The 11,876-nt window shown below is 44.9% G+C and overlaps 1 protein-coding gene across 3 annotated transcripts; it reads right to left on the reverse strand.

The window, feature by feature from the left end:
- Positions 1–2,958: 2,958 nt before the first annotated feature.
- PENK (proenkephalin) lies at positions 2,959–10,017 on the reverse strand. Of its 3 annotated transcripts, none has more exons than XM_050938937.1 (3): positions 9,882–10,017; positions 8,804–8,944; positions 2,959–3,921 (listed from the first exon to the last, which is right to left on the reverse strand). In XM_050938937.1, the coding sequence occupies exons 2-3, from the start codon at positions 8,939–8,941 to the stop codon at positions 3,253–3,255; spliced, it is 807 nt and encodes a 268-aa protein (XP_050794894.1). In that variant the 5' UTR covers positions 8,942–8,944; positions 9,882–10,017; the 3' UTR covers positions 2,959–3,252. The 3 variants fall into 3 exon arrangements, with proteins under 3 accessions (XP_050794894.1, XP_050794893.1, XP_050794892.1); XM_050938936.1 differs by having other exon boundaries at positions 9,686–10,017; XM_050938935.1 differs by having other exon boundaries at positions 9,682–10,017.
- Between the last annotated feature and the right edge of the window lie 1,859 nt (positions 10,018–11,876).

Below are 11,876 nucleotides of genomic sequence, written 5' to 3' on the forward strand. Positions count from 1 at the left end.
AGGATCACTAGCGAGGCATGATACTTTTGCCATTAAGCAAATACAGCAATTCTTTCCTGGCCTTTGCCACTGAATGCCTCCATGCATTACACTGTGCCCTACCAATGTGGGAGGACTGCATGAGCTTGGAAAACATGTCATGGCAAGTGCATTTTTTTCGCCTTCTAGTCTGCAATAACTTCAGGGACAGAGATGATAGGGGGAACGTAGAAACATGGTCACCAGTGCTGCTGAGTTCACCACGCTGGCAAAACAGAAAATGAAATTCAAAAGTTTCCGGGGCTTTTCCTGTGTACCTGTCTAGTGCATCTGAGTTCAAAGTGCTGTTCAGAGCAGTCACAATAGAGCACTCTGGGATAGCTCCTGGAGACCAATACCGTCGAATTGCATCCACACTCCTCTAAATTTGACTCTGTGATGTCGATTCAGCGCTAATCCCTTCGTTGGCAGCAGTACAGAAATCGATTTTAAGAGCACTTTAAGTAGAAAAAAATGGCTTTGTCATGTGGACGGGTGCAGGGTTGTAACACTGCTAAATTCAACCTAAACTCATAGTGTAGACCAGGGCTTAGACTAGTTTTGAATCAGGTAGGGGGCCCTGAAGCTGCACAGAACTGAAACTAATGGAAAAAGCACTAAGAAACTGCAGGCACAACAGAAAACATGAAAAAGAAGCAATTCTTACGTGGCATCTTTCTAAACTGAGTTATGAAGGAAAGCTGATCCGCAGACACTCCAGAAGGGTTTAAATTGTGGTGGTGTTGGAGACGGCAATGACAGCCAGACAGCTCCACTATTCCCCCTGGCCAGCCAGTTAGAGGCAGATAAAACCCTCTTCTCTCCTGCAGGTGCATTCCAAGTTGTATCAGAAATCAAGGGAGGAGCTAGTCCCTCTTCCCAGGGCTGGTCTACACTAGGGCGGGAAATCGATCTAAGATACGCAACTTCAGCTAAGTGAATAGTGTAGCTGAAGTCAAAGTATCTTAAATCGAGTTACCTACCGTCCTTACGGCACGGGATCGACGTCCGCGGCTCCCCATGTCGACTCCACTACCACCGTTCGCATTGGTGGAGTTCCGGAGTTGACAGGAGCTCGTTCGGGGATCGATATATCGCGTCTAGATGAGACGCGATATATCGATCCCCGAGAAATCGATTGCTACCTGCCAATACGGCCTATAGTGAAGACATAGCCCCATTTTCTGGAAGCTGGCCATCCCCCTGCTAATCAGACCAAACCTCCTTCATCTGAGATGGGCAGGGGCACTCGTTCACATCTTTCTAAATTGAGCATCACCTGTTGTCTAACAGAAACAGAAAGACAGGTGCTCTTCTTTCCTCTACAGTAAAATAACTGCCTTGTAGTTTATCAGCCCTGCCACTGGATCATCACCTCATTTATCCATCCCATTTATCCTCTAAGAGCTAAGTCCAGGATCTTCAGCCTAGAACTAGGCTCTTAAATCCATATTTGGGTTTCCAAATAAGAAGCCTGATTTTCAAAGACCTGTAGTGCTCAGCAGCTCCATGGGCTTCTAGTGAAAGGGGACACAGGCTGATAAATTGCCATCTTTGTGCACAAGTACCACTGTTCGAAACTGACCTCACTAGTACTGCTGTGCACTCAGCATCACTGAAACCAATCCCCACCTATTCAGGTATGTAAATGTACATTTAGGAGTCTATCTTTGGTTATCTATTATTGAAAATCGTGGCACTATGTTTTATTTGTCTTTGAACTATTGTCCACACCAATGGCATAATTATTAGTAATACAATGTGTAGGTGGAGGTGCTCTGTGGGAGGTACCGAGTGACTAAATGTGTAGGAACAGAGTGTGGAAGCAGGCACTTTGGGAAGCTTCTGGGCAAATTATGTATTGCTGCTCCTCGTGGCAAAGAGACCAATGTCAATTGAGTTCCTAAGCGAGCTGCGCTGCTTGGGAGCCCTGGAACACTGGGGGAGGGGCTAACTGAGGTTGGTATGGATGCCAGACAATCTGCAGTGTTGGGATTGGGATTTCCCATATAATCACATCTTCTCTGGACCATAAACCCAGCCCCAAACACAAGGGGCTAAGATCCTTAGCTGCTGTAAACCAATGTAGCTTCACTGATTTCAACAGAGCCAAGTCAACATACATTATCTGAGGATAAGCCCCGAAGCTGCTCCCCAAAGAACCCTCTATTAGACACTCTGAAAGGTCAAAATTGTGGAGTTTTCCTTTCAGTTTTTCCTTCTTCTGTGCACTTTCCTGTGGAAGGAAAACTTTGACCCTGAAAAGCCAGTTGCACAAACCTATATTGGATTAATGTAAAAAATATGTCCAAAGAAACATGACATTAGCACTAACTCCCTGGTATGCCAGGGAAGTTGAAGAAATGTTTTTAGTATTTTAAAATGTGCTCATATATTTTATTGCTGCCTACTAGCTAAATGTAGTGGATAGTAATAGTAATTTTAGTCCTTTTAAAAAATTCTTTTTTTTTTGCTATAAATAGAGGGATAGCTCAGTGGTTTGAGCACTGGCCTACTAAACACAGGGTTGCGTGTTCAATCCCTGAGGGGGCCAGTTAGGGATCTGGGGCAAAAACAGTACTTGGTCCTGCTAGTGAAGGCAGGGGGCTGGATTTGATGACCTTTCAAGGTCCCTTCCAGTTCTAGGAGATAGCTGTATCTCTGGTTTTTTTTTTCACTAAATTGCAAAAATGAGAGGAGAAATTTGACCCATTTTAGGTTATATTCGGTTTTAACTTTGTAAGAAACCTAGGAAGCAAAGATACAAATTAATCCAATTTCAATTCCTGCTGTGGTGTGAACAGAAGGAATTGTGTGATTACAAAGAGCTGGTGCTTTAAATTATAAGCTTTGGTTATTCAGCGCTGAATGAATTCGACAAAGTGGTTGATTAAATGCACTAGTAGGAAATAACAGACACTTCAAAATCCATTATGCATTAGGATGAAGAATTTATTGTATATACAATTAGGCAATTCTACTGTAGATGTGCTGTAGTGTTTAAAGAAAAGGGATAAGGTAACCAAAATAGTTTTAGCATGAAAACTACAATATAGACTTAAATCTGACTAAAACAGAAGTTATTGACTTAAAAGAACACAGAACCTGAAACAACAGATTGCATCATTAACTAGGACAGTAAAAAACTGTACAGTACAAGCAACACATTACAATAAATTATGACCAATGAGGCAGTGTCTCTCATTTGGGACAAAAGGGATAAAGGGGTGGGTATTAAAATCTCATAAATCCACCATATCTCTTTTCCATCTCTGGAACCTCTTTGGAATAACTTTCCCCATCTTCATCTGAAGGGAGAAAAGAATCAGTGAAGCGCTTAAGAAATCCACCATAACGTTTCTGGTAGTCCAGCCACCATTCTGGCCTCCCTACTCTTCTCATAAAGCCACCGTATCTCTTTTGCAGCTCTTTGGCTTCATCTTCCAGTTCTGGACTACGCTTGAAGCTTCTCATGAAGCCTCCATATCTTTTGCTGACCTCCCCATCATTATCATTTATCTGTCGGTAATGTGAGGCTTCAGTGTTGGCCCCTGTTCCCAGAAGCTCCTTCAGCAGATCAGAGGAATTAGCCAGGGCATCATCATTGGAGTCTTTCTTCATAAACCCTCCATACCTCTTAGTAAGGATCTCACCTCCATTTGCTTCCTCCTCTGGTTCTACATGATAAAGCTCGTCCATTTTCTTCATGAAGCCACCATACCTTTTCATGAAGCCGCCATACTTCTTTGCTAGCAAATGGTTCTCATCCTGTTCTTTCTTGTTGTCCCCTGGAGCACTGTTGCCTTCCTCGGAAAGATCCAGTTTAGTCAATTGCACAAGCTCCTTGCAGGTTTCCCAGGCTTTGGCAGAAGGTAGTTTTCCTTCACATTCTAGTGTGCATGCCTGAAAAATTGATGGGATTTACTAAGAATGATTTAAAAGAAACAGACATTCTGATGTCATCTTGTCTTTTTATTTTTTGTTAAAGGCACAAGTCAATCTCTAGGTCAGTGATACTCAGACCTCACTGGTTCAGGAGCCAAACTAGCCATCAACATTACCCAAAAGACCCACAGTAGTGTGAATTCATTGTTTCATTTACTATAGTACTAGATATTCATATTTAAACAATATGTCAGGGGAAATATTTAGGTTTTATACATATTATTCTCACAGCAAAATGGCTGACCAAGTATTATTATTTTATCAACTACAACTGGTTGTAAACATAGTAAAAGCATCCCAATTAGTTAATAATTAAGTCACAGTGTTTTAATATCATGTGCCACAAAGAGCTACAGGAGACACATTAAAGAGCCACTTGCAATTCAGGATTCTCAGTCTGAGTATCACTGCTCTAGATACTCATTGGCTGGAAGGAACTTCCCTCATGGACATCTTATTCCAAAATTTTTCATTATGCCATTTCTTGTGCCTTCCCCTCAAGCAGCTGATTTGGTACTAATCACTGTTAGAGGATACTGGACCACTGGTCTGATCTGCTATAGCAATTCCTATGTTCCTAGTTTAAATAAAGACATCCATGTGCACACACACATACCTCTCTAAGAAGTCTGGAACAATTTATGAGCACTTCTAAGTAATATTCTATATCTAAATGCACAATTTAGGGAGGTAAAATGTCTCATCAAAAGGATTTTGACAAGGATTAAGTAAGATTAGGTAAAACTGAATAATCAGCAGTAATACTGAAATTATTTCACTTCAGAAAAGTCATTTCCACTCCACTAGCTCATAATTTGCAATAGGTGGAGCTCTGACAAATGATTAAATCATATAAAGGTATGATCTCCTATGATCAGATTTTTGCAATTGTGAAATGCATTTATTATATTTGAAATGTTACATTTGTTTACATTATTAGCCTTATTGTCTCATCATCTTTAATAATAAATAAAAATAAATTATAATACTTAATTTACCCTTTTATAGTGCCTTCCATCTAAAGATCTCAGAAAGCTTTACAAATGTGAAAATAAGCCTCAAAACAGCTCTGTTTGGTAAGTAACTGACTACCTCACTACTTCTGTAGTTACCTGTGAGTTAAGTCCTAAATGTGATAAATATATTAAGAAACAGCATCTATCAACCTACTGTATATGCTGTAGCAAGACAGAAGATTTGTGGTACAATTATTTCCATATTGGTGATTACTCTAGAGTTAAAGGTTCATCTCAAATTGAGTTTAAAGTAATTATGTTGTTAGCAACATTCTACTCCTAAACCATCACAATTTTTCTTTATAACTGGCACTGCATGATGTCCATGTGAACATATTTGGGTTATTAAAATAATATGGTCTCAGTCGCAATCTGATTTGGAAATATACAAAATCAAGAACCTCTTTTTTGGGTTAATGGATCAGTTTAAACAATCATTCTCCCCCTGAACAAACATACACCACACACTTGGTATATAATAATGGTTTGACTACTTCCTATGGTGCTCATTATGATAAAAGTAATAGTGAACTCACTAGGTATTAATGTCTTTAGAAACATTTATGTTTTAGAAACCAATAGTAAGTGAAATCTTGTATGATACTGTACTTTTTTTTGTTTTGATACATCAGCTGATAAATGCTATTGCTGAACAGGATTTAACACTCCCTTAAATAGCTTTGCTGTACAAGAAAGATAGTTAAAGTTAACTTAGGCTTCCCAATTAACCTTGAGAATTCATTGAAATAGACGGACAGAATTTCATGTGGACATATATATCAACTGCATTCAGAATATTTTCTGTGTGTAACTGCTGTGGTTAAAGAGATGCTATTGTTTCTGTTATAAACAAAATGTTCAGTGATTTATAATTCAGGTAGATGAGGGTCCAAAATTCCTTGTGAACCGAAACAATCACAAACTTCCATTATTTTCAATGGGCGTGAGTACACAAACACTACAAAATCAAATCCTTGAGGCCAGAGTCTGCAAGGTGCTGCTGGATGTCTCTTGCCAGTACTCAGCACCCTATTCCCACCAACTCCTATGGGAATTGAGGACACTCAGCATTTGTCAGAATCAGACCCTTAAGTTCCATGCAAGGTGCTATTGTGACTATATTTTAAAATAACGCTAGTGGATTTTAACTGCAGAGGACACACTCAGTTTGGATTGTTTCTCATGCTTTAACAGGCTGTACTTTAAGAACAAATTGAATGTTGTATTCCTACATTTTGCAGGCAGTGTCCTTTGAGCGGACTAATGCTTCCTGACATCTGGGAGAAAAAAGCTCTTTTGAGGTATTGCTGCTCCTGTAGGACTTGATCCTCCTCCACTGGGAGCAGGCTCAGCCTCTTAGGACTGATCCTGCCACGGGCTGAACTTTCTGTCGGGGATCTAGCAAAGCACCCTGTCTCACTGACTTCAAGAAGCATGTGAAGAGCTCCATTGAATTCTGTGGGACTATTCACTGCAACATGGGTCAGCAACCTTTCAGAAGTGGTGTGCCAAGTCTTCATTTATTCACTCTGATTTAAGGTTTCATGTGCCAGTAATACATTTTAACGTTTTTAGGAGGTCTCTATAAGTCTCTAATATATAACTAAACAATTATTGTATGTAAAGTAAATAAGGTTTTTAGAATCTTTAAGAAGCTTCATTTAAAATTAAATTAAAATGCAGAGCCCCTTGACCAGTGGCCAGGACCTGGGCAGTGTGAGTGCCACTGAAAATCAGCTTGCCATAGTTTGCCTACCCCTGCACTACAGTGATAGAGCTGTGCTTGGCCAGACCCTCGGCCAGAGTGCTTGGCAGCTCACACCTCTCCCTGGTACCATCTTTCAACGATGGAGCTCCAATACCTAATATTAGGAGAAGGCTAAAATACAACAAAGCATCATGTCATCTTCTGCAGTCCTTCCTTATGGAACTGCTGCAGTATTGAGTCTGAATTTTTTTGCTTTTTTTGAATTTAAGTAAGAGTCTTAACTTTGCCATTAACGTTTTTTTAAACTTAAACTTTTTTTTTCGTTTAAATGAATACTGTCAAACAAACAAACGAGTGAAAACTAGTTTCAGCTACTTCTTCTACCCCGAGTGTGTCTCTCAGCCATATTTTAGTTTGTTTACCTCCCTCCCAAATCACAGAAGAAGAGATTTTTTCTCTCCCTGCGGAGGACCCGCACCAACAACAGGGAGCTCTGTATGACTGATTATACAGGAGAACTATACACAGACCCACGCTATAAGTATAGGATCCACTGCTGTCAAATGCACACATTAAATAAACTGGCAGACCGATAATTGTTCTCCAATCTCTCCCATCTATAGAATGTTAGGTGTTATAACAATTAGAAGTGAAAGTGTTTCAGGCAGAAATGTTTGCATTCTAAACAGGAAACGGGAAATTGTGAAAAAAAAGTCTATTGTAAGTTTACATCGCATCTGCAAACTTTTTAAACGCATGTATGTCAAGTGGAGATTTACCGTTCAAGCTATTACTTGGTAACTGAGACATGGAATAACGGATTTAAATGAAATCTTTAAACTCCCTTGTCTATGGTGACTTGTTCTAGCAGTGTAATCACATAATAAGACTCCTATTCTGCAAAGCTATCCTCAAAAGACAAACAATTTTCATTCTGATGGAAAGCACTTTATAATGGACGGTTTTCGAATGAGAAAACAAGAATAATGCAGTACCCTATACGGGAGAGTCTTTGCTAAAGGAACAGTAGGTTATTAGGGAACGCCTAAGAACGAAACTACGTAGTAGCTCAGGGTGAGATGTGCTCGTCTTGAGAGGATTCGAATATGGACTCTTTTGCCATTGGCTCAGTTCTATTCTGCCTTTACATCTCATTATTCGTTGCTGTCTTTCTTTTAAGATGTGATGGATATGTTCTGAACCAGGGACATTGACCGGAGTTTCTGCACTGATTCCATTCTTCTCTAGGCTTTAATCTCTCTTAGTCCCACCGGGATCATCAAAAGGCTCCCGGGAACTTTTTTGCTCCCAGGAGCTTATCCTACGAATTCTCAGAATTAAACCTAGTGATCAGGGTAACTTTAGACTTACAGTTAAAAGGGTGATTTCTTTTAAGGGGAGAGGGAACTTGGTAGTTTTTAGAAGGGCCTGTTCCAATCTCTCCCCGAGCCCCCAAGATAGCTCCAGTGACATTTCTAGTCTATTTCACTCTAGCGGTGTGACATCAGACTTCTAATTAAAATGCTGCAATTTAATTTTTAAAGAAGATAATTGGTTACAGCAGCGCTGGTAGACTCGAGTTTAAATATCAGGGACCCTCTCCCCCCCTTATCTCCCCGGCACTGCACTTGGGGCTAGGTCCTGTAAAGGGCCCAGCGCCCTAGCTCCCCAAGGCTTCAGTGGAGGTCAAAGGCGCTCGCTACCTGCCACCAGTGCAGGCTGGGTCCCTGGGGGGGGAAGCATCGTTGCCTGCTCTGCTCTAGGGCCCGATCCTCCTCAGGCACCTTGGAGCACCTTCAAATGGACTTCAACAGTCAATTAGCTCAACTCAGTCCCTGGGGCCGGGCAGGAGTGTTGGGGAGCTCTCCAGGGTGCCGAACTGTCCGGCGTGGCTCGGGGAAGGACAGGGCAGAGCCTCAGGAAAGCCAGCCCAGACAGCGCCCGCGTCCGGAGGATCTTCTTCCCCCACCACCTCCACAGCTAAGCTCCCGTCGCTAACTCTGCGTGAGAGGAGCTGGCTCCCGAGTCCCATGCGAGCCTCCGGGAGAAGCTGCTGCGCCTCTTGGGCGGCGAGTGGGGTCAGAGAGTTACTTGGGAACACATGGATCCCGCTTACCAGGGGGTTGATCTCTGCGTGGTGACCCAGCCGGTAGGAGCAGGAAGCGCAGTCATTGCTGCAGTCCGCCTGCACTGTCCAGACAAGGCAGCTGCTGAGAGCCAAGAGCAAGCCGCAAAGTCTCACGAGCAACGCCATGGGCTGCGAAAAGAACAGATCAGAATTCAGCCTGGCACCAGTTTCCTCCCTGGCCCCGGGAGAAGCGTCCCCAACCCTACAGCCACTCACACCTGTGCCCCGGCTCCCTCCAAGCCTCAGACACGGGCGCTGCAAACTATTCACCAGCACCTGAACCCACCCCTCTGGTTAGGTACGGGACGCAGCAAGTTGGAACTCTTTGTGCTCTCTGTTCCGCAGCGCCAAACAGGGACAGCCCCCGACTTGCCCTTCTCTTTCCTTCCCAGAGTCGCCAAGACCTCAGCCCCCCTCCCCAGGCTGTTCTGTCGGTGCTGCCAGAGCTGGAGTTGTTCCTTTTTGCAAGCCCAGAGCCTGCACGGGAACAGGACCTAGCGCTGTATGCGAAGAACAAACTTAACGTGGTTAACAGAAATCAGATCAATTTCCCCCCAAATTAAAGCATTTCTCCTGTCCCCAGTCATTATTCTGGAAAGCCAGACAGAGGCAATTTCCCGGAACAGCCAGGAAAGAGGTTAGATACCAGAACTACAGAGATAGTCGAAGGTAAAGCCTTGGAGCGATTGCCTGGCAGGAGTTTGCACGCACACAGCCTCCGAACAACAAAGCAGTAGCCTATGGAAACTAGACAGACAGCAAAGCTGATACAGAAATAAAACTCAGCCAAGCCACTGCAAGCAACCTTACTAGACGCCTCGCCCCAGCCCCCAGCCTAGTGCCGGTCCTTAGAGCAATTCACTCACATACATGCTGCTTCCTTGGGAGCCCGCAGAAGCTCCTCGGGAGTGAGCTGTAGCTTGCTGGAGCCTCTTGGTTTGAGCCCCTTGTATTTATAGAAGGGCTAAGCCAATTTGTGCCTCTGGAGAAGCTCTAGAAGGAAAAAAAAATACAGGAGAAAAGTAATAGCCCGCAGTTACTGAGCATCAGCTTCAGTAAATCTTACAGGAGCGAGGAGGCAGGGGGAGAAAATGCCCAGTTGGAGCTGCGGTCTCCTGGCCCCCCGCACTGGCTGGCTGGGTCTGTTTGCAGGGCTGCGGAGCTCTTCACCAAAGTCAGGGCTCTGGGAAGCGGATGGAGCCACTTTATAATTAGTCAAAAAGGGAAAAGCGAAGCCTCCCCCAATCGCCTACGGGCGCCATCTGACGCAGGACCTACGAAATCCCACTCAGGCCCCCTTATTAGCGATTCTGCCTGGGAAGAGGATGAGCCAGCGAGCACGTTTTCTGTCCCCCGCGGATGGCTGGGGGTAGAGGGCGGGGGAGGCCGGGCTCCAGGAAATGGCCTTGGCCTTTTACAGCACCCACCTGTCTTTCGGGAGCTCTCCCGCCGAGCGTGAGACAAGTGACTGGGTCTGGGGGGAGTTGTGGGCCCCAGGTCTGAGCGATCCCCGCCGCTTGGTCTGACTGTGTGAGTGACACAGGACAAGAGAAGCCCATGGGCAAGGGGCAAGCTGGACCTCCGCCCCTCTTTGGTCCAAGTGCTCCATCCAGCCTTGTCGGGGAGAGCCCTGGCCCACTGGCTAACCCACGTTTCTTTAGGTGACAACACTAGGGGTCGGGAAACTGGTGCAGTGAACTGCAGCACGGAGGGCAACTGGGGCTGACTCCCCGCCACACTAGTCCTCCCCTTTGATCTTCCTTAACATCTGGTACGGCTAGACAATTCCACCCCATGGAAGCTGCAAATCTCTCACCCTCCAATGCTGGGGAAGAGAAGCCAGTGTGTAAAACTCCATCAAACCCCACTGGAAAGAAGAAAAGGCTCCAGAGGACAAAGCCGCAGAGTGAAGGAGGTGGAGTCACTAAAGACACAGGGAGGGAGCGATTCAGCTGCCTCTTCTTGCTTTTATGTGGCCTGGTCTTTTCCCCTCTCTCTAACCTGTTTGATTCTACATAAGAACATAAGAACCTACTGGGTCAGATCAAAGGTCCATCTAGCCCAGTATCCTGTCTTCCAACATTGGTGAATACCAGGTGCCCCAGAGAGAATGAACAGATCCATCCCTGCTGTTGCCCACACCTCTAGATGAGGTTTGATCGCTAGAGGGCACCCAGCTCCAGGAAAGGCTGGAGGAGCACTCAGGCTTGTGAGAGGGGTCTGCGCTGTAAGCTTTTGTGCACACTGGCAGGGCAGATGCTTTCATTTAGGCGGCCTAGGCAATCGCCTAGGGTGCCAGGATTATTGGTGGGCAGCGTTTTGCCGGAGCGGGCTGCAGGCGGCTCCGATGGACCTACCGCAGTCGTGCCTGCGGAGGGTCCGCTGGTCCGCGGCTCTGGTGGAGCTGCTGCAGTTGTGCCTGAGGACGGTTGTCAGCTCGCGCGGCTCCGGTGGACCTCCCGCAGGCACGACTGCGGCAGCTCCACCGGAGCCGCGGGACCAGCGCGCGGGGTGGTGAAATTGCCGTCCGCCTAGGGCGCTAAAACCCCTAGCGCTGGTCCTGCACACTGGCCATGTGAAAATGAGACCAATGCTCACCCACAACCAATGGGGATCATAAGATTGGCCCTACTGGGTCAGGCCAATGCTTTCCAACCGTGGCCAGTGCCAAATGCTTCAGAGAGAATGACCAGAATAGGGTAATTATCAAGTGATCTACCCTGTCCAGCCCCAGAATCTCATAGTCAGAGGTTTAACATATTCCTCTAGTGTTATAAACCTCCTGGCAACATTTGTAAGACCCAGAAACCACTCTCTCCTGGACCTAGCTTGGTCCCTGGGTAAACTGTGATTTTAAGGAAAGCTGCCCAAGCTTTCAAGTTGCATGTCACCTTACCCTATTTGACTGATTTTTCTTCTCTAACTGATGGATATTTGGCCCAAGGACCCAAAAACCATGATAACATTTCAGACCGCAGGAGTAAGGCACAATCTAAAACTGACCATACCTCACAGACTGAGTTGCTTCAGGAAGGTTTTACAGTTTATTCTGGTCCTGTCA

Source organism: Gopherus flavomarginatus, chromosome 2 (assembly GCF_025201925.1).
Source record: "Gopherus flavomarginatus isolate rGopFla2 chromosome 2, rGopFla2.mat.asm, whole genome shotgun sequence".
Taxonomy (NCBI): Eukaryota; Metazoa; Chordata; order Testudines; family Testudinidae; genus Gopherus; species Gopherus flavomarginatus.

Excerpts from the sequence above, each read along its gene's own strand:
- PENK (XM_050938935.1), bottom strand. Across the intron at positions 3,922-8,803 it reads ACGCAGAGATCAACCCCCTG|GCATGCACACTAGAATGTGA; the intron begins GTAAGCGGGATC and ends TCAATTTTTCAG.